Raw genomic sequence first — 26,689 nt, forward strand, 5'->3', positions numbered from 1 at the left:
ACATGCACCTTGATGGGAAGGCCGTGGAAGCCTGTGCAGTCACCAGCTGCATCCAACACCTGACTGAGATTTCAGGAGCAGAACACAGCTCTGAACAACTGTGGTACCCCCCCTGCTTGTAGCATGCCTCGGCTCGACCTGTCACTGGCAGTCTGCTTTGTAATAGGAGGTGAAAGGTCTCCAAAAGACATGCATCTGCAAGTGCACTGACTGGTGGCCAGGCTTGTACCAATGTCAAAACAGCAGACTACACTGAGGGATATATCCCTTAGCACACTTTATTTGTAGTCAGTGGAACAAATAATAACAACAACAACAAAAGCCATCTAAACCACAGAAAATCAAAAGGTCATGCAGCCTTGCCAATGGGGAGATTGGCCACAAGAGCTGCCAACAGGTAACCCGTTCCCAAAACCCCCTGTTTGACCAATACTGCTGAGTTCCCAGAACACTATTCTGGCACTTGACTCTCTTAGTCTTAGAAAGATACTGCCAAACTTGGGACATCTATTGGAAAAGTCTTGGAAAGGTATTTTCTTTGTTATGTTTTGTACACTATGATGTATATTCAGAATCTCAACTCCTTTCACCACAGACACCTTCTGTAACAGCCTTCGGATGACTTAAGAATTTTGCCCCCCCCTTTCTCCCATTCTTCCAGCTAACCCACTCCCATTTTCCCCAGGTCAGTTATCCAAACCCCAGTCATTTCTTTCTCCTTTAGCTTATCTTCAGGTGGCCAGTATATTTTGTCAGTTTTTACAAGCCAGTTTTGAAGTGCTTATCATGGGGCTGGTCACAGGTAACCCAGGTTTTCCTCCCCACAGCCAAGGCCGGGCTCCTGTCCCTAGCGAGATGCCATCCCTGGTTTAGCTGACCAGCCATGGCTACCCAGTGATCTCATGCCCTCCATGGAAGGGATTTCAGAGGACGAGCAGGCTATGCAACTACTTAGTGATAGTTCTGTGTTTAATTTTGCCCAAACAAGGTGATGCAGTTTATTCCACATCTCCCCGCTTGTAGGCATCAAGTCTTACAACCCCAAAAGCAATCTTTTCCTTTCAGCCTTTTTAATCCTTGCCATAGTATTGTAGCCAAAATTATTCTGTAATTGCCACTTCTCCAGTAATAAACTAAATCCGTACTTATGGAGCTCCACCAGTGGACTGTTTCACACCAAGCAGAGACCATGAATGTTGCCTCTGTTACAGAGAACTACTGTTCAGAACACATGTCAGCAGAGTGGTTAAAACCAAGAAGGATGAGTGGCTTTACTGCATAGCCCGTGCTGACGATTCCACTGCAGAGGATGCATTTTCTGCGCAGCTAATGCAAGGTAAGCCATGGTTTGCTACTTCAGGTTTCAGGCTTTGTAATGAAGAGAAAACAAAGAAATTATAAGGTGAAATTAACAGAAAGTGAAATTACAGAAAGACACAGAAGTAAGTCCACACCATGCAGTAAGTGGTTGATGATGTATTTATGTCATTAGGTCATTCACTCATGCATTTTCACAATTCATATGAAGACAGGTTTGTTCAAGTAATGGATAATTAATATACTAAGCTAACCCCCCCAAACCAGGAAAGCCGCTTCAGAATGAAGAACTATATATTACTTTCTATTACTTCATTTGGCAAATCAGCAGCATGACCAATAGCATCAGGACACTTGGTTTGAGCCCCAAAACGATGGCACTACACACCACACTTTGACTCAAAAAATATATTTGCTTCATAAGAACGCAATTGGTCGGTGATGAACTGGTTACTTCAAGTTCCTTAGCTACTGCTTAGTTAAAATTGCTTTAGGAAAAGAAATTTTAACAAGTATAAGATTTCTGATGTGTTTTGCAACACTAAACCAAGCAATGTTTAAAATGAACATAAAATACAACAAAACATTTTCAACTGTGTATAAAAGAATGCTGTGCATTCGTCAGTATACAGACTGTATTGTTACTACACTTAACTTCCTTTTTCAGACTGCTTCAGTATAGAATCACAGAATGGTTTGGGTTGGAAAAGACCTAAAGATCACCTAGTTCCAAACCCCCCTGCCATGGATGGGGACACCTCACACCAGACCATGTTGCCAAGGCTTTGTCCAGCCTGGCCTTGAACGCTGCCATGGATGGATGGATGGAGCATTTGCCACTTCTTTGGGCAACCTGTTCAGTGCCTCACCAGCCTCACAGTAAAGAGCTTTGAAAATGATATATTCCAACTAACACTTGATTTCTTTCAAGATGAGCCTTTGAAACAGCAAAGTGTTATAGGCAGCATTGGAAAAAAACAGTTTATGCCCAATTGGAGAGCATGATTCTTCTAACACTTGTGCACGTGTGTTACTGACACTCAGTGAGACTGCAGACATGGATGAACAAGTGTACAAACAGGCATTAAAACATTCCAGTTTGACATGATTCTGGTATTTTAAAAACAAACTGTTCAGAATTCCATGGCTATCCAAGGAAAAACACACAAAACTGTTGCACTCCTTTTGCATAGCTAGATTTTTTTTGGGACAAAGCTTCCAAAGAAAGAAGCCTCTCACATGGGCATAAAACATATCTGAATTCCCTTTTGATACTTGATTCTCATCCTGAACACTAGAAAGCAGGTCTCTGACGTCAGGGCAGTGCATTTCCTCTTCCTTTAACAATGGAAGTATCAACTATAAATTTGATGGGTTTCTAGTCAGTTTTTTAAAAAAGCAATGAAAATGTTTTGTGTTCTGACCTGGACAGGTAACCAGGGAATCAGCATCACAAAATAGATGCTATCAGAGGTTACCACTGTTTAGTCTATTCCTAAATGTTTCACTGTTAAGGATGAAAAATTCTCAATATAATTGGTCCAGCCCTTCTGATAGATGTAATACAGCAACCAGAAGTGCTGCTGGACACCACTGAACACCCCTGGCCAGGTTTCCACCAGAAAAAAGTGAGTCCTGCAATAATTTGCATGCTGCTGTCTGAAACAAGTAAGTACGTCTGCAGTATCCAAACAAAGTGAGGGATATTTTCTGAGTTTGTTTTCCTCTTCTCTTTCTCCTCTCCTACATATTTTGGAGCAGACTGTTTTGTTCTGCATCTCTGCAACCCAATAATGTAGTACTGAAAGTAGTAACTACTGATACTGCAAAATAACTGATACTGGAAAATACATAAGTAGTCTTCCTAAGTGTTCCACCTAAGTTGGGTATCTCAGTTGTAAGTCAGCAGTGAGTATTGTTCTTTTTCATGATCTAGACTGATGAAGTATTTTTCCAGTTTTCAGTTTCCACTGGGGCATGATGCTGCCTGCCTCCTGACTGCCCACGGATTCACCTCATACCAATTTTTAACCTTTTTTAAAGATTATGCCTGCAAACAGGACTCTGAAAAAGCTATTTTATTTTGAGAACCCACTTTTCTTGTTTTCCTGCGTTCAGCAGCAGCAGTCATTTTTCTCCTTCTTAGTAGCTGGTGCAGTGCTGTGTTTTTGACTTTCAGCCTGGGAACAGCACTGATAACACCGATGGTTTTAGTTGCTGCTCAGTAATGTTTACTCTGACCAAGGACTTTCTGAGTCTCAGCTCTGCTAGGGAGGAGGGGAAGCTGGGAGGAAGCAGAGACAGGACACCTGACCCAAACTGACCGAAGAGGTATTCCATACCACAGCACGTCATACCCAGTATATAAACTGGGAGCATTTACCCAGAATGGTTAGATCACTGCTCGGGTCGGGCTGGGTACCGGTCTGCGGGTGGTGAGCGGTTGTATTCTCTTCCCTTGTTATTTCCTTATCGTTATTATTGGTGGTAGCAGCAGTGATTTGTGTTATACCTTAGTTACTGGGTTGTTCTTATCTCAACCCGTGGGAGTTACATTCTTTCAATTCTCTTCCCCATCCCTCTGGGAGCAGGGGGAGGAAGTGGGGGGAGTGAGCAAGCAGCTGTGTGGTTCTGGGTTGCTGGCTGGGCTTAAACCATGACACTGTGGTGATCAAAAAGAGTTCAGGGGAATTCTGGAAATGCTGTAGTCTAAACCAGGCATTTTTACATCCAGTCTGACAACTTGGAGTGCAAAACTTCCATGTACAGAGCAGTAACATGTTTACAGACAGCACGGCACCAGATACGGAAAGGAACTTCAAAAAACATCATGAATTTGTTCTCTCAAGTAGAAGTGAACTAACTTTAACAGTTTGAATGTGAAGAGAAATGCATTTCTACTCTGTCCTACCTGTGCTTTTAGTCCCTATTCACATTTATTTAAAAAGATCTCATTTAAAAGAGCCGTCATGTTCTGTGACAGAGTCATTCAGCTGAACTCCAAACTAATAGTAGTGGTTAAAGGAAATCCAAAACACTCTTTAAAGGCTATTCATAACGTTCAGAGTTCCACAAGTCCTCTTGCAATAAAAACTAAGTTGCATTCTGAGAGAAAATGGGCAATATTCAAAGCAAACAAATGCCTATTTCATCAACAACATTTTTACCTTTAGGACTTCATCAGAGATCCTCCAAGGGCCTCAATTCCCTGCCAAGAGTAATTCTATCCTAACATTAACCAAAAAAAAAAAAAAAAAGATAGATATTTCTTTTATATTTACATATTATACATATTTACATTTTCTTTAATACTACAGTTGTAGAGGGAAATAAAACCTGGATACAGATTTAATATCTGCCTTTAAATGTCCCAACGGTATTTCTTCCCTTTGAAAAAATTTACAAGTCCTCTTCAGGTCCTTTGAACACTAGATACAGTCCACATTCCGCAGGCCACCATCCATAGTCAAAGCGCCAAATCTAAAATGAAAAACACACCAGTGTATTCTTAGGTGATTGTCTAGATTACAGAATGAATCCTTAATTCATTATAATTTATTTATGGGGTTTCCTTCTCCTTGCCATGTGCCAACACATGCATTTGTATCCAACTTGTATATGTGAAAAGATGGAAGAGAGGATGTTATGCTTCAACTATGGGGCTGCGGAACAAAACCAAACCAATTTATCCTGATGCCAAACTCAGCTCTACCAGCAATTCACTCTGAAGCTTTCAGGAGATCATTACTTTTACAGAAAAAAAAGCAAAGTCAGTCTGTATAGCAACAGGTCTGCACAAGAAGTCTGTATAACAGTTGTGATAACAACAATACCATCTCAGGATTGTAAGAAATATGTTGAACTCTTTCTCCTCACTTTATTTAAGCAATCTGAAAATTGCAAAATAATATATTCAGATTGGTACAATTCCACAGTTGTTAAAAAGTATGTTTAAAAGTGAGGAGGTAAAAGACACCACTGGATCTGCAACAGCACTGTGTTTAAATTCAGAATTAATCTGTGCAACAGATATTTTTTCTAGCCAAATGTAAGTAACGTGACATAAAAATGCCACAACTGCTGCGTCAGTATGATTTTACAGTAATGTTTCAAGGCTTTCGATACTTTTTTGGGGGGTACACCTGAGATGAGCAGTTCAAAAGAGACTACAGAATCATCCCTTGATGTAAGTTCTGGATCTACAAAATATATCAAATTAAGCCAGCTCCTAGTATCAGCCCTAAAAGGGAAAACAATTGCTTGCCTTTCCAAAATGTGATTGTTCTCAGCCAGCTCTTTAACAACCCCTTCCATTTCCTCCTTTAGTTTCTTCATACTGTAGTAACAAGAAGCCAGAAAAAGGTTAAAATTTTTATAGGGACAGTTGTCTGCTGTGATTACACACCACCACCACCACACAGCTTCCACCAACTTATTACATACAAAAGAAAGAACAGATAACGAGTTGATTATTTACTAAAATGATACATCAGTATGGTCCCCTACTCGCTTCCAAGTCTGTGCCACCATCACTTTAGCAATATAAAGTTTTTCTGAAATATAAAATTCTTGGTCTTAATGCAGCAATCACTAAGTCAACCATATTTGTGTAATAGGTATAAAATATTGCATCAATCCAATTAAGAACTTCTCACCCAAGAGTCATTTCCACTAATGTGTTTGAGCTAGGATAGACTGTATTCATTGTATGTTTCATCCCACTGGAAGCTGCGAACATTTTCTGTGGCAGAGCATCTTGTAACTGTAATAGATAAAAGGAAATGTAAGTTTTAAGTTGTCACATATACCTTGATGTCCACCTTCAAATTCTTCAAATTCTCCACTGTTGTGATGCCTAATAAGATCATTACAGTATTAAGGTGGCTGATAATCCCCAAGTTGAGATCATCACAACAAGTTTTGTATTGACATGACCTGTAGCTCCCCGATTTGTTCCATCTTCTTAACTGTCTTATACTTTCATAATAAACTCTCAAAAGGAAGAATCATCTATTTGTTATGTTTGTAGATATCCTAAGGAAACAGGATCCTAATCAATAACTGACTTTGGTGGTGCTACTAGAACACAAACCAATAACAAGTAAAATGATGCTCTCTACCATTCCTTCATTGCTTTATGCCTATCAGGTGCTCTTCTTTCATTTTTTATTTCTTTTATAACTAATAATAACATTACTGCCTTCATTCTCTCAATTTTGAGGTAATTCTGGTAAGTTTCCATCCTGCAGAGTCACTGTCCGAATTTTAACAAAACCTCTTCTTTCACGTACCAGCAGCATTGGCATGCATCCTTCAGCATGTATCCCCTCATCTTGCATATGGAAGTAGTGTTTTTATGCTTCAGAATATTTAATCCTGAGTATTCAAGTTAATCCTTTAGATGCTCAGATACCATTATGATAACAGTTACACAGAACACTTCTCAATGAACTAGCATCCATTTGCACAGATTTTTTTGGGGGGGAATACTAACACTACCAAAAAAAACCCCACCAAACCCCCAAACCCCCCCCCCCCCCCAAAAAAAGCAAACTCCAAAAAAAACCCCAAACCAACCACTAAAACCACTAAAAACCCAAAACCCCTCAAACTCCAAATTTATCAGGATTCAAAAAAATCACACCACTCTCTAGGCCACTCCAACATCATGGAAATAGATGACCTTTAAGGTCCTTTCCAACCCAAACCATGCTGTGATTCTATGATTCTAAGCTACTATAGTCTGAATACTGCATCCATGCAGCCTGTGTTTTAATATGACTGCATTTAAGACTCACTATAAACAACACTAATGACACTAAACAATGTGGAACAGTTTTATCTATGCAAACACTTTACAGAATTTTGAAGTGTTCTACCTCATTTATATAATCCTGGTATTTGGATACCTCTTCTTTGATATCAAAACACTGATTGGTGAGAGCCAGTAACTGCTTCCTTGTGTGAAACATTTTCCTAAAAGAAAAAAAAGGTTTCTTTTAGGAGCTTCCTGTATAAAAGTGCTGCAGTGAACACGACCAAATAGTAATCAACAGCTTGCCTTGTCCAGTCCTCAGCCTTGTCCAAAAAGGTATCATACTTGCTGACACATTCATCTTTGAATAGAGTTATGGCTTTTGTAGCATGCAAATACAGCTTCTGCCTGCAAAACAGAAACAACCAAACACTGTTATATTGCTTTCAAAACTTCATTCCTGTGATTTACTTACTGCAACTTAGAGAACAGGTATACGGACTTAAAATCCCTTCAACCACCTTTATGCATGCTGTTGTAAGGTGTAAGAATTCAACACAGTGCATGAACTAACAGTTTCGTGTTTCAAAAATATTCCTTATCAGGGAGGAAAAAATTATTTGATGCGTTTAGTTGCAATTATTTTTATATGAACAACTGGTAAAATGTCTTCTCCAAATCAGTATTTATCTGAGCAGGTATATTTAAGGAAAAGAGATTCTAAATAGAAACAACAGAAATCATTATTTCTTATCTGCCTTCTGCAGATACTTGGAACTTCCAGCATATATGAAGAATCTTTTGTGCTGAGTAATATGCATGCAAGAAGAAAAACCACAGGATTTTTCTGTCAGCTTACATTTATGACAAAATTAAAAAGCAAGCAGATAAGGACAGGAAAACAAACCAAAACCCAGTTCTGTTTAGTGTTGCAGACAGTAATCCCAGTCTCCTAATTCCCTTACCATGCTCTGTATTGCACCAGTAAGTGAAACTAAGGGATACTGGGACACTACAGTCCAATACCTGCTTCTCGTATTTTGTTCAGTCTTGCATGACAGCTATTGGTTAATCACATTCTGGCTATCGTGTAACTGGACTGTCATCAAGCATGCATACCTATATTCAACCAGAAAAAAAACAAACCTAGTTGAGTGCTGCTCCATTATCTGTCTAGGGGTAAATATTACAAAGGACAGCCTGTTGCTAAAGGCAGACAGTTCTTAACAAAAACCACTGTCATTTCTCTCTAGGGTGAATCAAGTTCAATAAGATGTAGTTAGAATCTCAAAGATACCTGAACAGTCATAAGAAGACTCTTGTGGTAGAAAATATGCCAGTACTCAAACCCATGAAAATAACACATACTTATGCAATGACACAGTTTCAGTAGCAGAAAAAGTCCTAAAATTTCTTTAGTCTGCCCAAGGGAGTGCAGTTTTAAACTGAGCCATGGCTTGCATCCCAGGGCTTGCCTTTTTTCCAAACATATCCTTAAGAACATAATATGAACAATAATTTTGTAGTATCTGTCACATTAAGTTCAGTGCCTTGCTGTTGGCAGGGCAATGATGCATCTAAGTCTCAGCATGTCAAGTTTGTCTTTCCCTTCCCTACTGTCCTTTATTTCAAGGTAACCTCCCCTCTATTCGGCAGTTATCCCATTTAGCTTTCTCTTCGGGAAAATCAAGCAGCATGGTTTTCAGAATACCAGTGCCTTGTACATGTTAGCTTTCTACCTGTAATCTGGTAGCAACAGCAAGAATTTTACAGAAGCAGTGCCTGAATTCCTATAGCATCCAGGAAAGTCTAGGGAACCACTCAACTGACCAGCCACTAGGAGAATAACTTAATTAGTATTAGGCATCTGTGTACGGAACTGAATCAAACCTGAGACAAGTACAACATGAGCAGAGCATCTGTTGATAGTTGCTCAAGAGTTAGTTAGAGTCAGTGGAGTTTAATGGGAGTCCAGACACCCAAGTTACATACAGACACTTCATGTGGCCACCCCTCGAGTGACAATTTTATATAGGCACCGAGAACTGCATTAGATTTTTGCTTGCTATACTTCCTGGAAGATTAAATTGTCCTAGAATTTCATTCAGCTAGCCCATATTTCATTCACCTGTAGAAAATTATCTTCAGTTATGAAGTCACTTCACTCTTACTGAGGGCTTATTCCTCCCTAAAGAACGGGGAAAAAAATATATCTCCCGGAAGACAGTTATGCCTAGAAAATGAACAGGTATTTCACAGGTATGTAGGTATTTCACATCTACATTTAGAAGGTCTATCAGGGATGAAACTCCACTGTCAGAAAGCACCTCATTACCATATGCTGTCAGTCGTATGTATTTAAGATATTTAAAGGCAATTTTTCACAACGCAATCCTAAAGAGGTTATACTTTACAACAGGTTATTGGCAAGAGCACCTGAAGGACCTGAAAGCAATCATGCTATTTACCAAAAGTAACTTCAAAACTTACTTGTCAAATTTGTGAATTTGTTCTTCATTATAAGGAAGCCCTAGGATCAAAGCAGATGACAGACATTACCAGTTTAATTCTATTAGTTGTATTTATGTAAAACTCCACTAAGTGCAATTCAAATTTATGAGATTAATAGTGGTGATTCATTCATATGGGCTTTAAGATGGTGTCTTACTAAGAAAGACGTACAAACATGTTCACTGTTCCTGACTAACCCTCGATTCCTAATTTCCTAGTGGAACAAGGACTGACCTGTCCTTTATGTTACAGTTTGCATTAAAAGTGAATCAAAGAAGTTACTTACTTCGTTCTGCTTTGTCTTTTTTGAACTGATAATAAATATCTGTGATGGAACGCAGCAGCGCCTGCAGCCTTTCTGGACTAGAGTGACAAAAGGAAGAAAATGAGATATTTTATATATCAACTTAAGTACCTATTGATGACTTTTAAGAACTCTGACTCAATGTAAAATTCAATACATATTAAAACAATTTACTCACTTTCTGTCTTTTGGATGCATGCCTTCCTGATTCGCCCAGGTGTCAGTCAGTAAACCACCTGGAGAAAGTTTGGTTTTGATATCTTGAAGACTAGTTTCTAGTGTGCCCTGAGAGCTGGAGAGCTACGTAAGAGCAAGAAAGTTCAATATTACCACTGGGTAAAGTGAAAAATTCCTTGAGGCTGAAAACAAACTGAGCACATTAATGCTATAGGCCCATTTACTTCACTGACATTAATTGAAGAAATATGCCCATTATCTGTCTAGGCTTTGCTAAAAGCAGCTAAAGCATGGTATTTAAAGTAAGAATCATCTCTGATGTTGGCATTTCTGTTACTCACAGAAAACACTTATTGTCTATTTGGCTTTTTCTTCAGAAACATCATTTTGAGACAGACACAGACTTTGCAAGATACTTACACGCAACAGTTTTGTCTGGATCTCTGAAATTTCATCCACTTCTGACGCTTCCAAGTTGATCTGCATCAGATTCTCGTATCTGGCCACAAAAAATACACAGTTAAGAACAAGCAGTGAATACACTCAAAACACTCCTTGAATCTAGTGTAACAATAGCTATATTTTATACGAAATACAGTGTCTGTCAAGCAGGAACCATGAAACACTGACAACGTTAAATGGCCACTAATAATGAAAATATTTTAGTTATGAAAAAAAAAATCCTTTTTTGTTTTCCTACATTTGAACTGCTTTTTAGTTTCAAGCTTCCATTCTTGACTTCCTTATTCATTACTTTTACTCAGCAGGCAGTGTAAAACTTATTTCCTCTCATCAAATAATTTTTAAAAGGTTACCAAACTAAAGTAGTCAATGACACACAACAAATACTCCAGTGCACCAAAATGCATTTCTGTGGAAACTTATTGGAAAGGCTGAGTTACCAAAACCTTGAGGCTGGGTTAGTAGCACCATCTGCTCATACTGATACTTTCCATATGACTGTCTCAAGTGCCAAATAAATCATTCGGGACAATATTTTTCCTGTTGAGTCTCAGGTACATTTTGTTTTTAAAAACACCATCAAAACCAGCTCAGCTGCTTCCAGAAAATACACACTTTGCTCAAGTTCAATACTTCGATCACCTTTTCAAATAAAAGCTTTGCATTGTCATGCTTTGAAGCATAGCCTTAAAAAGGGAGGACAAACAAGAGGACCTTTGCTAACTCCATATAAGTCTTCTGAAGTCAAATAAACTGAACATCCTGTCTCTCCGTAAGAAGCTGAAAGGCCACATGCAAACACATAGCAAATTCCTGTGAAAATAAGAACTGCTCCAGTTCACAAGTGAGCATATTTTTATTTCCTTTTCAAATTGCTGCTCCCAGCAGGTCGAAGGAGGTGATCCTGCCCCTCTACTCTGCTCTTGTGAGACCTCACTTGGAGCACTGTGAGCGATTCTGGTGTCCTCAACATAAAAAGGACATGGAACTGCTGGAACAAGTCCAGAGGAGGCCACGAGGATGATCAGGGGACTGGAGCACCTCCCGTATGAAGACAGGCTGAGAAAGTTGGGGCTGTTCAGCCTGGAGAAGAGAAGGCTGCGTGGAGACCTCAGAGCAGCCTTCCAGTATCTGAAGGGGGCCTATAGGGATGCTGGGGAGGGACTCTTCGTCAGGGACTGTAGTGATAGAACAAGGGGTAACGGGTTAAAACTTAAACAGGGGAAGTTCAGACTGGACATAAAGAAGAAATTCTTTACTGTAAGGGTGGTGAGGCACTGGAATGGGTTGCCCAGGGAAGTTGTGAATGCTCCATCCCCGGCAGTGTTCAAGGCCAGGTTGGGCAGAGCTTTGGGTGGCATGGTTTAGTGGGAGGTGTCCCTGCCCATGGCAGGGTGGTTGGAACTAGATGATCTTGAGGTCCTTTCCAACCCTAACTATTGTATGATTCCATGATTCTCTGGGATACTGCTGAACGCACTAAAGTCACACATCAGAACCTACAGCAGTTTCTTCTGAGCTCTTAATGGCTTTCTTCTATGTGGACCTGGCAGAGAGCATGAAGAAGCTATCTGAACCAAATAGTGAACAAGAACAGTCATAGAATACATCCATGTCATGTCAAATAACTGGCTTCAAGAGGAGTTGGGATTACAGCCCTGATGATCTGTAACTAGGCTACAGAGCTATTATCTTGCTAGTTATCAACTTTGCTAATTTCACTGGTCAGTTGTTTTGTGGTATTTTTTTTAAGCAAATCTCTTTGAGCCCAGGTGTGTCATTTTGTACACGTTTGGCATGCACACAGCAAATCAGACAAATCCTTGGGTATCTACAATTACTACATACAAGATGTTCAATTTGCAATGCATAGCAGCTTCAACATGGCGTAAGTCTGTTCTTAAGTCTATCTATTCTGCATAGTTCCAACATGTATGCATCAATTGTCTTGTGGACATCTGCATTTTCAGAGCAGCCTGGAAGCAAGTTTAGAGACTCCCATGACCAAGACAGCATCTGGGGCATCCTGACAGTAAGTTGAATAGGAAAACAGATACCATAGAAGAATCCCATGAAGAGTCTGTATCAGACTGTGTAAGAGTAACACACCTTGTTCTCCTCCATAAAGATGGAGCCAATGATAGTTTATGGGAAGACTGAACAGGACACTGAAAAGGCACTTTAAAAGTGGAAAAGAATTTGTCTGAGAACTGGGCATTGCATGGGACTTGGAGATGAAGCAAAGATCATGAGACAGAATAAATGAAATTGGAGGATGTATTTGATGGTGCAATCTCTTCTACAGACAGCCTTGAGTGAAAAGAGGTAGGGCAGAAGAGTCTGACCACTGGAAAACCTCTGTTTCCTTGAAACGGAAAACAAGAGAAATAAGTGTCTTCTGTGGTCTTTGAAACCTGAAAGTCTTCTGTTCTAAAAGGTAATAATTCTTCAGTTCCTCCCTATTTCTTTTTTTTTTTTTCCCCAGCTTTAAAGTGATCTTATTAACTTTCTGCTATAATGAACTAAATAGGTCCATATGTACAACAGTGAGATTCTGTGATACAGACCTCTGCCCTCTGAATTAACCAAAATAAACAAAAATAACAGCCAGCCACTTAAAACAAAGACAGAAGTATTATTTCCTGTGCAGTTTACCTCTGGTATCCCTATGTGCAGTATCCCACAGTGATACTGATATCACTGATCTAGTGACATCCTAATGTAGCTTTGTTTTTTCGTTGTTTTATGGGGTTTTGGTGGGTTTGTTTGGTGGGTTTTGGTTTTTTACTTTTGTTGGGTTGTTGGGTTGGGGTTTTTTTGTTGTTGGGTTTTGGGTTTTTTTGGGTTTTTTTTGTTCAGCTGCTCTATGTTGCATTTCAACATTAAAATTCTTCCATGCAGAAAATGCTAACGTCTTAAATCTGTGAAAGGGGCAGTATTTAACAGTCATCCTTAATACACACAAGCAACCTCAGTGACAAAGGCACTAAAACACTAATTAAAGGAAAGAATTGAGTAGCTTTTTGCAGGCTTTACTATAGCTTCTGAAGTCAACAACAGCAGATGAGCTAAGTCAGAGAAGAAATAAGAAAAAGAACACATACAATTACTACTTAGTAGTAATTATTTGCTCCCATTAGGTTAAGCCACAAAATAAACACTCTAATTTGCATAAAGCATAATACTGAATCTGCTTGTCAATGTCATCAGCAAATCCATGCTGATTCAAACTTATTTTTATACACAAAACCCCTGTAAATAAACATGACTTAATACCACTGTAATTAAAGATACTGAAAAATCAATGCATTCAGTGTAGTGCTTCTACTCACATTTTCTCAGCTTTCTCAATGTTTCTGCTGCAGAAATCCAGCCTGATGACAACCTCCGTCTTTTTGTGAACCATTTCATTGTAATCATCCTTGATTATTTCACTAAAAAGGGAAGCAATAGTCTGTAGGGAAAGCATTCAACTGCCATCTTACCAGTAATCAGCAATACAATAATATACCTACAGTTGTAACTGCTAGTAAGAATTCCTATCAGTTAGAGATGCATTGGTATAATCCTCCTATAAAACTATCCTGTGTAAGCTGCTGAACTGTACCTCCATGTTACCAGAGGTTAGACTTGAATTATTTACAAAAGAAAGCAAAATTGCAAATACCTAAACCTCATTGCCAAAAAAATGATTTTTGTTTCTTCAATGACAGAAAGAAGGAAATAAGTCAGAAAGCCTATTCCTATTCAAGGAGTAAAGAAAACTTCCCAAGATACTGGCGGATCACAGAATTATGGATTGATTATAAAGGCAAATCTCAATTTTTTTAAAAAAGAAACAAGTACAATGAAATTCCATCAGTTGCTTACATTAGCCATCGTACTCCTTTTCGCATCAGCTCCTGGTAAAGCAGCAAGGAAGTGGCAACTCTACAGGCATAACAGACGATACCTGTTACTGCCTGGTGGAAAACACAAACATTAGTACTAACCTGGCATTCTCTTCACAATTGTTAAATTAAAATCAATTAATCACTGTTAGGGATGAAAATAAGTCTCTATAAACAAAAATGACACCACTTACTCTTAGGATTTACTTTAATTTCTGGGAAGTCACAAGTACGTTTCTTCAGTAGTTTAGGAATTAAACACATGCACTAAAAGAAACTTGTAAAAATGGCATATTTTTAAATTCTAAGGCTAAGGACTCGTCATTCACCTAATTCCACTTACAAATTTGCTGATTTACTTAGAATTGTGAACGAAGTTTCAGAAATTATAACGTACAATATTTTAATTCATTAATATAAACTGGTGGCTTTCTCTTCATTAATTTTAAAGACTCCCGGTGTTCAAAGAGACATATGCTTTCAGGACTACCACGCCTGAATACAAGGCTTCCCAGCAGCCATTATTTTATAGGCATAGCATAAATGGTAGCCACAAAGTCAAAGCATGGCAATGCATCCATCTAGCAGTTCTAGAAAAGTGACCAAAAGAATGAAACAACTTCTACGTATCTCCCAGATTCTGAGAATTTACAAAAGGCAAAAAAAATTCCACTCTACAGAGTCCTAGAGACCCCTCTCTATCAAAAGAGGAAAGTTATTTTTCTTACATTAAGTTTTGCATCATGATAGGATTTTATGAGTCCTCTAGCTAACTTCGGAACTCCAAAGTGACCATCTCCTTCCCCTGCAAGCACTGAATTATGCAGTAACAGAGCACTTGGACTTTAGAAGCCTGTTTTTTGGGTTTATTTTGGTTTTTAATATACAAACTTGTTTTGTATGCAAAGTATGGCTTTAATATACTTTTGGAGCTCTTGTTAATAAATATATATTTATTATATAGGGATGCTGGGGAGGGACTCTTCGTCAGGGACTGTAGTGACAGGACAAGGGGTAACGGGTTCAAACTGAAACAGGGGAAGTTTAGATTGGATATAAAGAGGAAATTCTTTCCTGTTAGGGTGGTGAGGCACTGGAATCGGTTGCCCAGGGAGGTTGTGAGTGCTCCATCCCTGGCGGTGTTCAAGGCCAGGTTGGATGAAGCCTTGTGTGGGATGGTTTAGTGTGAGGTGTCCCTGCCCATGGCAGGGGGGTTGGAACTAGATGATCTTGAGGTCCTTTCCAACCCTAGCTATTCTATGATTCTATGAAATACACTTCTGTCAATCAGAATTCTCACTAGCATGTTAAAACTCTTTTTAACATTAACATTATTCATCTGAAAATCAAGCAGCTTTCATTTCAGTATGATTATGTGAGACAGATATATAGATTAAAATCATAATTACTCACTTTAGCCATACTGGCATCCCCATCCAAATCATAACGTTGATGTACTTTAGGAAGTAAAACTGAAACACAAAACAAACATCTTCATTTTATTATTTTCCATAGGAAACTTCAGAAGTTCAGACTGTTTCCCCTCCCCATGCTGTGCACTGGTTTTTACATGTATCAACATGGATTTTCATCCAATCTGTTACTGCCTTTCAATTTAATGTTGTTCTCATGCACACCTTTAAAACCAGCCTTTGTCTTAAGCACTTTAAGTAACTTGGTATCTTCAGCAAACTCATTCACTTCCTTTTTCAGACTCACTTTTGAACATGCTTCACAGCACAGATTTCATGTAGGTCTCTACTATCGATGTCTCTCCACTGAGAAAACCAACCACTTATTTCTGTTCTTCAGCCCTATGTTTGCCTACGTGGGAGACTATTCCCTCTTATCTTATACTTAGTTTCACTGAGACTTTTAAGGGCAGAACTTCAGCAAATAGCTTTTTAAAATCTAGGGTAGCCTTTATCAGCTGAATCTACTTTGTTCTCACACTCACTGACTCCTTTAGAAAGCTCTGATACAATACAAAGGCGCTGTTGATCTTCCCACAAACAGCTCACCTACCCACCCTCTTCAGCACCTCTGTGCGAGTGCCAGCTGCGTAGAGCAGTCAGTATGTAGGACACACTGACAAAAGCACTACTGACTTCTCAAGTGCAGACATAGCCCCCAGCTCATCTCTTACACAGAAGGGGTCTGGCACAGGGCCCTCTATAAGCCTCTCAAAGATAAATGCAAAAACTTACTTCTTTTTTCTGTTATGGCATTACCTTATGTTCCAAGCAAAGGTAAGGTGTTAAGACCTCCTATTAACTGAAAGGCTAACCACATTCGTGACATTAAAAAATAAGAAGTCAAAACCTGAATTTCCACTTGCTGAGTAACGGAACAAAAGAACCAGCTTTGAATTACATTCTACAGTTTTCCTTTCTACTTATTAAAAGTGTCATGCTTCAAAATATTTCAGTACTCCATAGGCCCCACTTAACACAAAGATGCTCAGGTACCCAGCACTGGGAACAAACATGCAAGATATTCAGCATTTTGGGGGAATAAAAAAAAGGAGGGGGGGGAGGGTATAGGGGGAGCAAGCGCATTTTTGGAACTTCAGGTATCAAAAGAGAAAAGTTTCAAACACTATTTCTAAGATGTAACAGCCCTAAACAATAATTAAATAACTCAGTCTATTTACAGAAGATAAGAAAGGGGAAATGGCTTTCATATACCTTCTTCATAGATTAATCCGACAATGTTCACAGGTTCCCTGCTTACTACAAAGATAGGATTCTCTTCAGTTGTCCTGGGGAAGTGCTGTGCCAATCTGCCAGGCTCCAGTATTAAACGCCGACCTTCATATATCAGTTCTTGATTCTGAGATGGTATTTTTGTCTGTTTGTAGACCAAATCATGAAATATAGTAGTTCTATAATACAAACAATACATTCAGTAGTAGTTAGACTCACTGCAACAGTTCAATAATTCGGATTTTGCATTACTTTGATAAATGTCTCTTTTACTTCTGATTAAGAACTAGTTGTACACATAAAACACCTGACTTAGAAGGAGAACAAAAAGCAGCATGCTGCCCAAGCTTGCTCTGTTACAAAAACAAATACTATTTCCTGCAAAATATCAAACTTCCCTTTCTACCTCTGATTTTTCACCAAAGCACGTCTGTGTAAACAAACTTGCTTTGGCCTGGGCAGCACCAGATGAGAGAAAGGAAGCATACTTTTGTTTCCTCAGGCATACGCGTTTCTTCAAAGGAGATGGATGGTTTCTCCAAGAAAAATTATGGTGTTTTACATGTCAAAAAGCACACACCTTACATTCAGCCTGTAAACTGACAGCCAGATTTATCTCCAAAACAGGAGTGAGAAGGAAGACCAAATACACTCTGGTGTTTTATTACCAGCAGTCAATGGATGCTAGGCATAATAATTTACAATAAACTTCTTCCCCCACATCTCCAAAAGAAGAAAACCCAAACCACCCAACAAACAAAACCTCCCACAAAAGAAAAACCTTAAGCACACTAACATGAAGGACAAATATGCCTCCTGTGCAGCACTAGCTCACTATCACTTCTTAATACTACAGCTAGTATATAAATAATCATGAAGGTAAATAATAATAAAATAAATGTTAAAAAATAAAATACAAATAGCAGTTTGAGCTCCAGGCAAAATTTCTCTGCAAAAATGGCATTTGGCCTCTTTCAAATAAAAATGACACAGTAGAAAAACTGAAAAAGGCCAGAACTGTATTTACACATTTTATGAAATAACTGTTCATGTATCAGCAAATGACACATCCTCTGTATCATCTGAAGTATGGCAGAGAAAAGACACTTGTTTTTGTATCAAATTGTAAACCAGACTTTACAGTTTTTAACATCAGCACTCGATGACCATAAAGTGAACTCCATATAACTTAGGATCCTAAATTGTATCAATTACAACTTCAGAGCCCCTGTAAGAGCTTTTTATGTCAGACACAGTTGATGTGCACCTTCTGTATTCTTGAGGACAAGATAAGGAAAGAGAGAGCTAAACACAAGTCGCTGGAAAACTACCTTGTCAGTAAGTTAGGTACACAAATGTGGAATGAGTTGGCTTCCATTAAGAACATACATTGTAACACATCAAGGATTAAGTCTGTGTCACTGATGAAGACCAAGTTTAAGATCAACTGATCTGACCTTTAGTGATTTTATTTTTATTTTGGTTCAACAGGCTTCTATGCACTGGGATTGCACAGGAGAATTACAAGCTTCCTCAGATAAACTGCCAAGGGAAGGCTACTGGATTTGTAACAGCGGTGATCTGAGCTCACAGTACAATTTGCCTGAATGAAAACACGGTAATGCAAACAGAGAACAAGAACACTTACGTATTATAGCTGTGAATATAAACTTTGTGCAAGGTCATCTGCTGTAGTGAAAAGACGTGGATTATCATTCGGTGCAGTATGTCACTCGTCTCTGCGAAGAACTGGTCAAACCCCCAGCATTTTTCCTGGTCTGCTTCAAGAATGTTCACGAGGACAGGTGTGAGCAGTACTTGCAGACCCCTAGAGGACATCAGGAAGATGTAAGACAACTGGATCTACTTGGATCTTTTCACCTTATATGCAATTGCAACACTTCATTTTACTTGTCTCACAAATGTAAATCTGAATTGCAAGAAACTTTATGGATCCCACTCCTGTGTTACTAGGAGCAACCTCTTCAAAGTTTTAACGTTATGCACACCTCTAACGGGGCTGTCAGTGTGCTTATAAGCCACCAGAGCTTACTTTAAAACAATTTGACAGACAGCCCCATTAGAGGTCAGTGGATGCTGTACTCAAACTCACTTCAGTACTAAACATATAACAGTAAAATCTGTTCAAATATTACTTGAAAATATTAGCGTGAACAGATGTTTAATAAAGTCTGCTTCCTTTATTATTTCAAGCACTTTAATTATATGGAATAAGAAAAGGAAACAACTGAGCATTATCATGAAAAATACATATAAATTGTAAGTTCTGCACACTATAAACACATGGATATAAACCAGACTTTCACTCTACACCCCTTATGGATCCCCATATTTGGCTTTCAGAAACATTTATTTCTAGGATCTGTTCACAGAACAATTCCTTTCTCCCTTTACCATGTAAAAGCAGTAACTTTAAAATACTGAGGAAGTCTCAGGAATATAAATAGGTAAATGGGCTATGGGAGGTGTTTTTAAGATCATTTTCAGATCTTAGATCTTCCATGACCCTTCTTACTGAGGATTATGACACATGAAGCAAACATATGATGATAAAAAAATGTAGAAGATGCTATGAGAAGATGTTAAAATGTGCTGATGCGATTTTTTTCCCCTCCACGGCAAAAATGCAAGTCTCTGAACTGTCTTTGCTTATCATTTCCTTCCTACTGCCTAATCTTTGTAACGTCTGAAGTCACATTCTTGGACGAATGAATCTTCATACTCTTTCCTGAGGGTGGAGAAAATAGAGTTATAATCTTTCTTCTACTCATACTACTTCAGATTCTCAGGTGCCCATTTGTAAATTAGCAACCATAAAACTACTTGGCTGGATGGGAAGAAAAAACACTTGATAACCTAAACGTAGACTGTACTGACCTACTGAAGAGTTCAAAGAAAGCAACTGCAGCAGTCAGATCTCTGTTCCAAAGATGCAATCCTGAGAGAATAATTGGAAAAACCCAATCAAGTAGTGTTGAAACATTTTGTGAGAAGTTCAAACTTACTTCGAAAGACTACAAGAAACAGGCATCTCCCGCCTCCACTCAATTGGTCCATTTTCTGCTTTCTGTACTCCAGAAATAGCACCAGAAGGCTTTTCAGTGATTATCTTGTACCTGTGATACATTATAAAAATAATACAGATTTCAACTACTACCTCTTACACATACATAGGTCTGGTAACTGATCCTCAAAAGGCATCAATAAGATAAATAGAAATAATGGGCTGGCCTAAATTTGTAGGTGGTGCAATAACTGGGAAGCTTTACTTACAAGCTCACAGAGAGCGGTGCTAAAACAGTAAACAATGAAAATCAAACACTTAGGGCTGTGTGGAGAAACATCTTTGTCTACCTAAGCTTGGGAAAAAATGAGGAGAGACTTCAGGAACCACTGAAGGAAGCTGATTTTTTTTCTTTTCTACAAGTTTTAATTAATCAGAGTCAGATTTCTGAGGCTGTTCAAATTAGGCATTTACATGACTAACTTCTAACATATTCCATGGCAAGAGATGACATTTAGCCACACAAAGTCACTTGGGGATAAAGAAGGAACAGCGGATGGACTCTGAGAAATTACTTTTAACTTGGAAACATTTAGCAACTGGCGTACAATTTGGCATTGTCTAACTTTGTACTGATCAGGCTAGTATTTCTCAAATTTCTCATTAAACAAATTAGGAGCAATAGGCTTTTTTGCAATAGAAAATTTCAGTTGTGCTTTCTCTTTTTGGAGAACAAGGCACATAAAAACTACATTTTCTTGGCTTATCTCTCAAGTAGATACAACAACAATGCCTGTGAGACAATCACAAGATGGGCAGTTCCTTAAACTAAGAAAACTGAAGTCAGCTTTGCAAGGAGTACCAGGACGGAAATGTTATTGGCCTATGAGAGGTCCCAAGTACCGCCCTGCTTTATTTTTTAAATGCAACACACAGAACAACAAAATAGAACTAGACTAAGGCAAAACAGGAACCAGTTCCAAACAGCACAGCATAGACACAACTTCAGTTTCACAGTCAGGAGCTATTCTTGTTATCTTCAGCCGCTGTCCGCAACCATGCTACTCAAAAAACTTAAATCTCATGGGTGGTGCATGCATTTCAAGACTGCCTGGAAAGACAATCACTTAAAAGCCAAGAAAAATTTGCAGCACTGGAAATCTGTGTAAACATGCCGTGATTTTGCCTGAATATCCAAGTGATATATACCACAGTGCAACAGACCATCCCAGTACCATGGTGAAAGAAAGATATGTGGAAAAACATCAGTATTTTGGTGGAGCTCTCGTGCTTAACTCAGGTTTTAAAGTGCAACACAGTACAATCCTTGTTGAAGCAGAATGTTTGTACTGCTTTTGGCTGGGACCAAAAGAGTTAATTTTCTTCACTGCAGCTCATACAGTGCTGTGTTTTGGATTTGACCAAAACAGTGTTGATAACACGGGTGTTTTAGCCACTGTTGAGCAGTGCTTACACAGCATCAGGGCCTTTTCTACTTCTCACACTGCCCACCAGTGAGTAGGCTGGTGGCAGGCAAGAAGTTGGAAGGAGATACGGGAAGCTGACCCCAAGGGATATCCCCTATCATATTACATTATGCTCAGCAATAAAAGCTGGGGTGGGGAATTTCCAGGATGGCAGTTGTCAGAGACTGAACCAACGTCAGCTGGCTGATGGTGAGGAACAGGGGATTTTTTGCACCATTTGTTTTTCTGGGTTGTGTTTTCCTTTCAGTTTTGGGGGGGGGGGGGGTGTTGGACTTGTTGGGTTGTGGGTTTTTTTGTGGGTTTTTTTTTCTTAGTGGCTTTTGTTTTTTTATTTAACTTATCTCTTATTAAACTTATTTCAACCCACGAGTTTTCACACTTTTACCCTTCCAGTTATCTCCCCCATCCCACTGCAGGGGAGTGGGCGAGCAGCTGTTTGATGCTTAGCTGCCTAGTGGGTTTAAACCACAAAGTTAAAGAATGTTTTTCCCTAAATATTTTCACTATTTTAATGTTCACTACATGTGCATAGGATTTTTCATAACAAGCATGTCATGGACTGACTTATTTTACAAACAGATAAAATTCTCCTTCTAAATTACCTACATCACTTCCTTGTTTCTACGAGGTCCTTCAAAGGGCCGGAAAGGCAAACTCCCTGTTGCAGCATGGTAAAAGGTCACCCCTATGCTCCACAGATCAACTGTTGCTCTGTACTTTTTCTGATGCTCTTTCCTCAAAACTGCTCGCTCATACATATCAGGATGCTAAAGACAAAAAACGCAGGAAAAAAAAGAAGTTGGAATTGCTTATGAACAAATCAAAGAACAATACCCTAATCTACCATTTCACAGCAAGGTAACTTGTCATTCTAAACTTTCAGATCTTTAATCAAATAGCAAAGTTATCTTGTATCAAAGAATTTGCTTAAATTATTCTGACAGGATATCACAAAAGTATTCCTAGGTATGATAACCACTTTCATTAAAGGTCTACAAAAATATATAAAATTTTAGCTAAATGCTGACTATTAGAATAAAACTAAAAAAAAAAAAGAGGTGAAAGTCAGTATTCCTCCAGATGACTTTGAAACGAAAGAAACCAAACTAGAAAAAGGCCCACAGCAGAGGAGAATATCAGTTACAATACTGCATGTGGAAAAACATGGCAGGAAGAAAACTATCCTAAGATGATTATGTTGATGCCTCTCTGCCTGCCTCTCTTCAGTTAACTAAGGTGTCAAGTGAATCTTAACTACACTTAACATCACACAAGAGCTCAAACAAAAAACTGAAAAATATCTACAGAGATAATATCTTCAAACTGAAAAATATCTACAGAGATAAAGGCAAAGACATTCATTACTAAAATGCTGTTGGTCTTCCTCTCACAGAAGGCAGCAATGGAGGCTGGACCTGGAAATTATTTAAAGGCTACTGTGCTCACATCAGCAGAAGACCTGGCATGACCTAACGTGAAAAAGGTTTAAAGTTGTAAAAACAATTCCAAACAGTCCAACCTTCACCTATTCAACTCTCATCACAAACAGCCCTGGGCTTCAAACAGTTCAAGAGAAAGTGAAATCATATGAGCTTACTAAATATTCTTCCGTGCCATAGAGAGAAACAAATTGTTCATCATCTTCAAGTTCTCTTGCAGCACCGAAGTCTGTCAGTTTGTAAACAGACTGACCATCTTCACCAATAACACGCATTATGTTGCCTGGTTTGATGTCACGATGCACTATTCCATTCTCCCGGAGATGATTCATCCCAGCCACTTCCATTAAAAAGAAAAATAGAGATAATACAGAATTTATGTATACATCTTGACACAAACTGCATAAGCATTGAATTGTAACTGAGGCTATGAAGACATACATTTTTACTTTCTCACTGGGAAACGGACATAAGAAGGGACACTCAATTGACAAAAAGACGAGGACCAGAGAATATCCTAAACGTTTTTCTTTATTTTTTCCAAGCAGCTAAATTATAGTATCTCCTGCTCTTGGCAACATCTTCCCATTAAAGTAACAAACGAAAATCCTGTAACAGGCAGACACAGGTAAGCCTCATTATTTTTCTAATTGACTCTTCTGAGATTGTCACTGGGCATCAGTCTAACATGTGACAAATAATCCCGAAATAAGCGAAGAATTATAGCAATGCTTTAAACAGCAATGTCATCTTAATGCAGCTATCTATATCATCTAGACATAAGCAAAAGATGTGACTCCATATGACCATATTCATTTGCTCAGTTAGCTGACAGTCATTCAAATCTCTCATCTCTTGCCATTTCAAGATAAACACAACAGGTATGGCTTTGTTTCAGTCCATAAATTAGAAAAAGAGCAAAACCTACATACCCACGTCTCTCAAAACGATTAAGAACTCAGACTCTGGCAAACCAAAGGCATTAGAGGGCTCCTCTAAAACTGTGTATAAACTCCCACATGGACAAAATTCCATGACTAGTACTTTGTGTCTAGTCGTTGTCTGAAAAAATAAAATTAAGAAGGTAAGCCTGTGACTATTGTGAAAACGATGTCAGAAATCACACATAACCACAGGATCTTAGTTACAAAAATATAAAAGAAAATCTGTAACTAGAAGTGTAGGTTATTTATATTGTTTCATGCATTTTAACCAGGAGATGGTGGAAAAATTTAAGAAAGCCTCAAGTTCTAGGCACTTAGAGGGTTGACAGCAGTACTGATAGCTGGACAAATGAAGAACTACAACACAGAAGAGCAGAGAGCAGCAATTGTCCTTCTTTCCTCTTTACTAATCTCAGCATCTGGGTCATTTCAGCTGATCAGTCTCATTCTCAGCACAACTGCAATCCATATTAACATACAGTTCTACATGTCCTATGTCATGATTTTAGCTGGTTGCAAAGCAAAAGCATCGAATTATCAGGATTACTGACACACCTCCCACTATCAGTATGTCTTAAATATTCATACATGTAGATAACTTAAAAATCCTTATTCAAGCTTAGGACAACGGCTTCTTGAGATGGCTTTGAAGAACCATAATCTATGCAAGCATATTCTTTTAACAAAAACAAAAAAACCAAAACCCAGTGGTGGTTGGGTCAGAGTACTTATATCATCATATATGTTACCATTCTTTAAAAATGTAACTTTATCCTCTATAGTTAAGGATAAAGAAAAAAGACAGTTACTGCAGTTACTACCATGCACATCAGATCATAACTACAGTTCATTACCTCTTCCTCAATGGCAAACAACTTGACAATGTTCTTATGATTTAGTTTCTTCAACACTTCAAACTCTCGCATCTGAACATCCACAGGACGAAGGAAACTCAGACTGTTAAAAACTTTGACAGCATATAAATCCCCAGTTTTCTGTTAAAAACAAGCAAATTACTAATCAAACAGAAGCATAAGTCTGTAAATATATATATGCCATTATCCAAGCATTTTGAGATCCTCTGTTGTGCATATGAGCATGCCCAGATTACAAACAGTTCAAAATAGCATTTTGTGTAAGGTGAAAATTAAGATTCTACTAAAAAAACCTGTGTATATCCTGGTTTAGTTTAACATAGACTAGAAGCAAACAGACTAGCAGAATGGGAACTCAGTCTTAGCCCACAAAATCTAAGTGCTTTTAAAAACAAAAAACAATTAGCATAAGAAGGGCTTCACATTAAAGAATGGCACATAAACTTTGCTGAAAAATAAAATTTCAGCAAGAGGTAGGCCACTTGCATCAATCAGTAAGGGACACACATGCTTCAGTTGAGAATCTTGGCTTGCTTAAGAGACAACTTTCAGAAGCTGAACACTGCTCTTTTTCTTTATTGTTCTGTTTATGCTCATAAGGCAGTATTTTATTTTTTCAAAGAAGGCAGTGTCAGGCACTACATACCACTCATGCAAAATCCTGAAGCAATTCAAACCCACATAATAAGTAACAGGAGCACAGACATGAGCTCAGTCAGAGACTTCGGTTTTCAAGTGGGACTAAGCCTCAACATGCTCAGGCACCCACAGCACCAGCTGAGAGTGCAGTTCTGGTCCCTTTTAGGGCCAAGTACCTCCCTGCAACCACTCTAGGAATAAGCATACATTAGCAGCCATGTGGGTGACAGATTCTTGCTAAGGACAAAGCCTTCCTGTTATACAACACACTTACATGCACTACTGGTGCCCAGATAAAAGTTTTCTCTCACTGATAAGTTGCAGGTCACACACTCAGACTAGAGAGGCTGATGAGAGGTGCAAGCATGAAAACGTAAGCTTTAAAGGGGAATCATTCTGTGAGGAAATCCACTTACTTGGAAAAGCACATTAACTGCTAAATTATTCCTTAGTGTTGCTTCATGGTTAAATGTGGAACACAGAAAGCACTGTAGCTTATATATAACCTCACTCTGATTTCACACAGACTGTCATTACTATAACAGAACATTATTTTCACAACTAGTCTTATCTTCATTTTGTGAGATATACCATGAAGTTCATAGGAATAGAATGGCCTACACAAGTAAGGTCATCTCAGCTCCTCACTCAGGTTACAATATACACATCAGTAAAACATTTGCATGGCAAAACTCCTCAAAGATGTCCTATTTTGTACTGATTAAAAATGGCATGTCACCAAGAAAATGGTGTTCTAGACATGTATGAAGCGTTGACTTAAGGCCAAAGACTAACAGCAACTTCATCCAGTAGGATAATATGTTAAGAATATATAAAGAATATTGAAAAATAATAAAAATCACAAAAAAGGGTTTTAAAATAATAGTGGAAAACTGCGAAAAGATAAATTAACCAAGAAAAAAACATATCGTGTAATGTAATAAAAAGTGATGAAGACTTTCATTGCTATTTAAATTCTTAAATGAGGAGTACTTTTTCCATAAAACCAAAGAACAGAGGAATGAATCATAGGATACTTAATAACATTTCATATTTTACAAGGACAAACAGTACAATATTGGAAACAAATCCACAGAAATTACTGTAGAGAACTTTCGTTGGATGAGTATTAACAATTAAAAGCTAAGAATTAATATAA

General features: G+C 38.4%; 1 protein-coding gene across 3 annotated transcripts in view; it reads right to left on the reverse strand.

The window, feature by feature from the left end:
- Positions 1-260: 260 nt before the first annotated feature.
- The window catches only part of TBK1 (TANK binding kinase 1), a 31,514-nt gene continuing 5,085 nt past the window's right edge, over positions 261-26,689 (reverse strand). Inside the window, exons 3-22 of one of the 3 annotated variants that reach the window (XR_010613516.1) lie at positions 24,871-25,011; positions 24,005-24,134; positions 23,231-23,412; positions 22,240-22,400; positions 20,148-20,258; positions 18,770-18,949; positions 17,104-17,300; positions 15,830-15,888; positions 14,397-14,488; positions 13,859-13,960; positions 10,485-10,563; positions 10,066-10,187; positions 9,870-9,946; positions 9,563-9,602; positions 7,379-7,480; positions 7,197-7,293; positions 5,973-6,079; positions 5,582-5,653; positions 4,485-4,797; positions 261-1,368 (exon numbers count right to left, since the gene is read on the reverse strand). Coding sequence is in view for 2 of the 3 variants with exons in the window: in XM_065682823.1 (XP_065538895.1) it covers positions 4,746-4,797; positions 5,582-5,653; positions 5,973-6,079; positions 7,197-7,293; positions 7,379-7,480; positions 9,563-9,602; positions 9,870-9,946; positions 10,066-10,187; positions 10,485-10,563; positions 13,859-13,960; positions 14,397-14,488; positions 15,830-15,888; positions 17,104-17,300; positions 18,770-18,949; positions 20,148-20,258; positions 22,240-22,400; positions 23,231-23,412; positions 24,005-24,134; positions 24,871-25,011 (2,103 nt within the window). In the remaining variant the exon portion in view is untranslated. Of the gene's footprint in view, positions 1,369-1,460; positions 4,798-5,581; positions 5,654-5,972; positions 6,080-7,196; positions 7,294-7,378; positions 7,481-8,098; positions 8,192-9,562; positions 9,603-9,869; positions 9,947-10,065; positions 10,188-10,484; positions 10,564-13,858; positions 13,961-14,396; positions 14,489-15,829; positions 15,889-17,103; positions 17,301-18,769; positions 18,950-20,147; positions 20,259-22,239; positions 22,401-23,230; positions 23,413-24,004; positions 24,135-24,870; positions 25,012-26,689 lie in introns of those variants that run through there. The other 2 variants (XM_065682823.1, XM_065682943.1) reach the window with 2 other exon arrangements.

This window comes from Lathamus discolor, chromosome 1 (assembly GCF_037157495.1).
Source record: "Lathamus discolor isolate bLatDis1 chromosome 1, bLatDis1.hap1, whole genome shotgun sequence".
NCBI classification, from domain to species: Eukaryota; Metazoa; Chordata; class Aves; order Psittaciformes; family Psittacidae; genus Lathamus; species Lathamus discolor.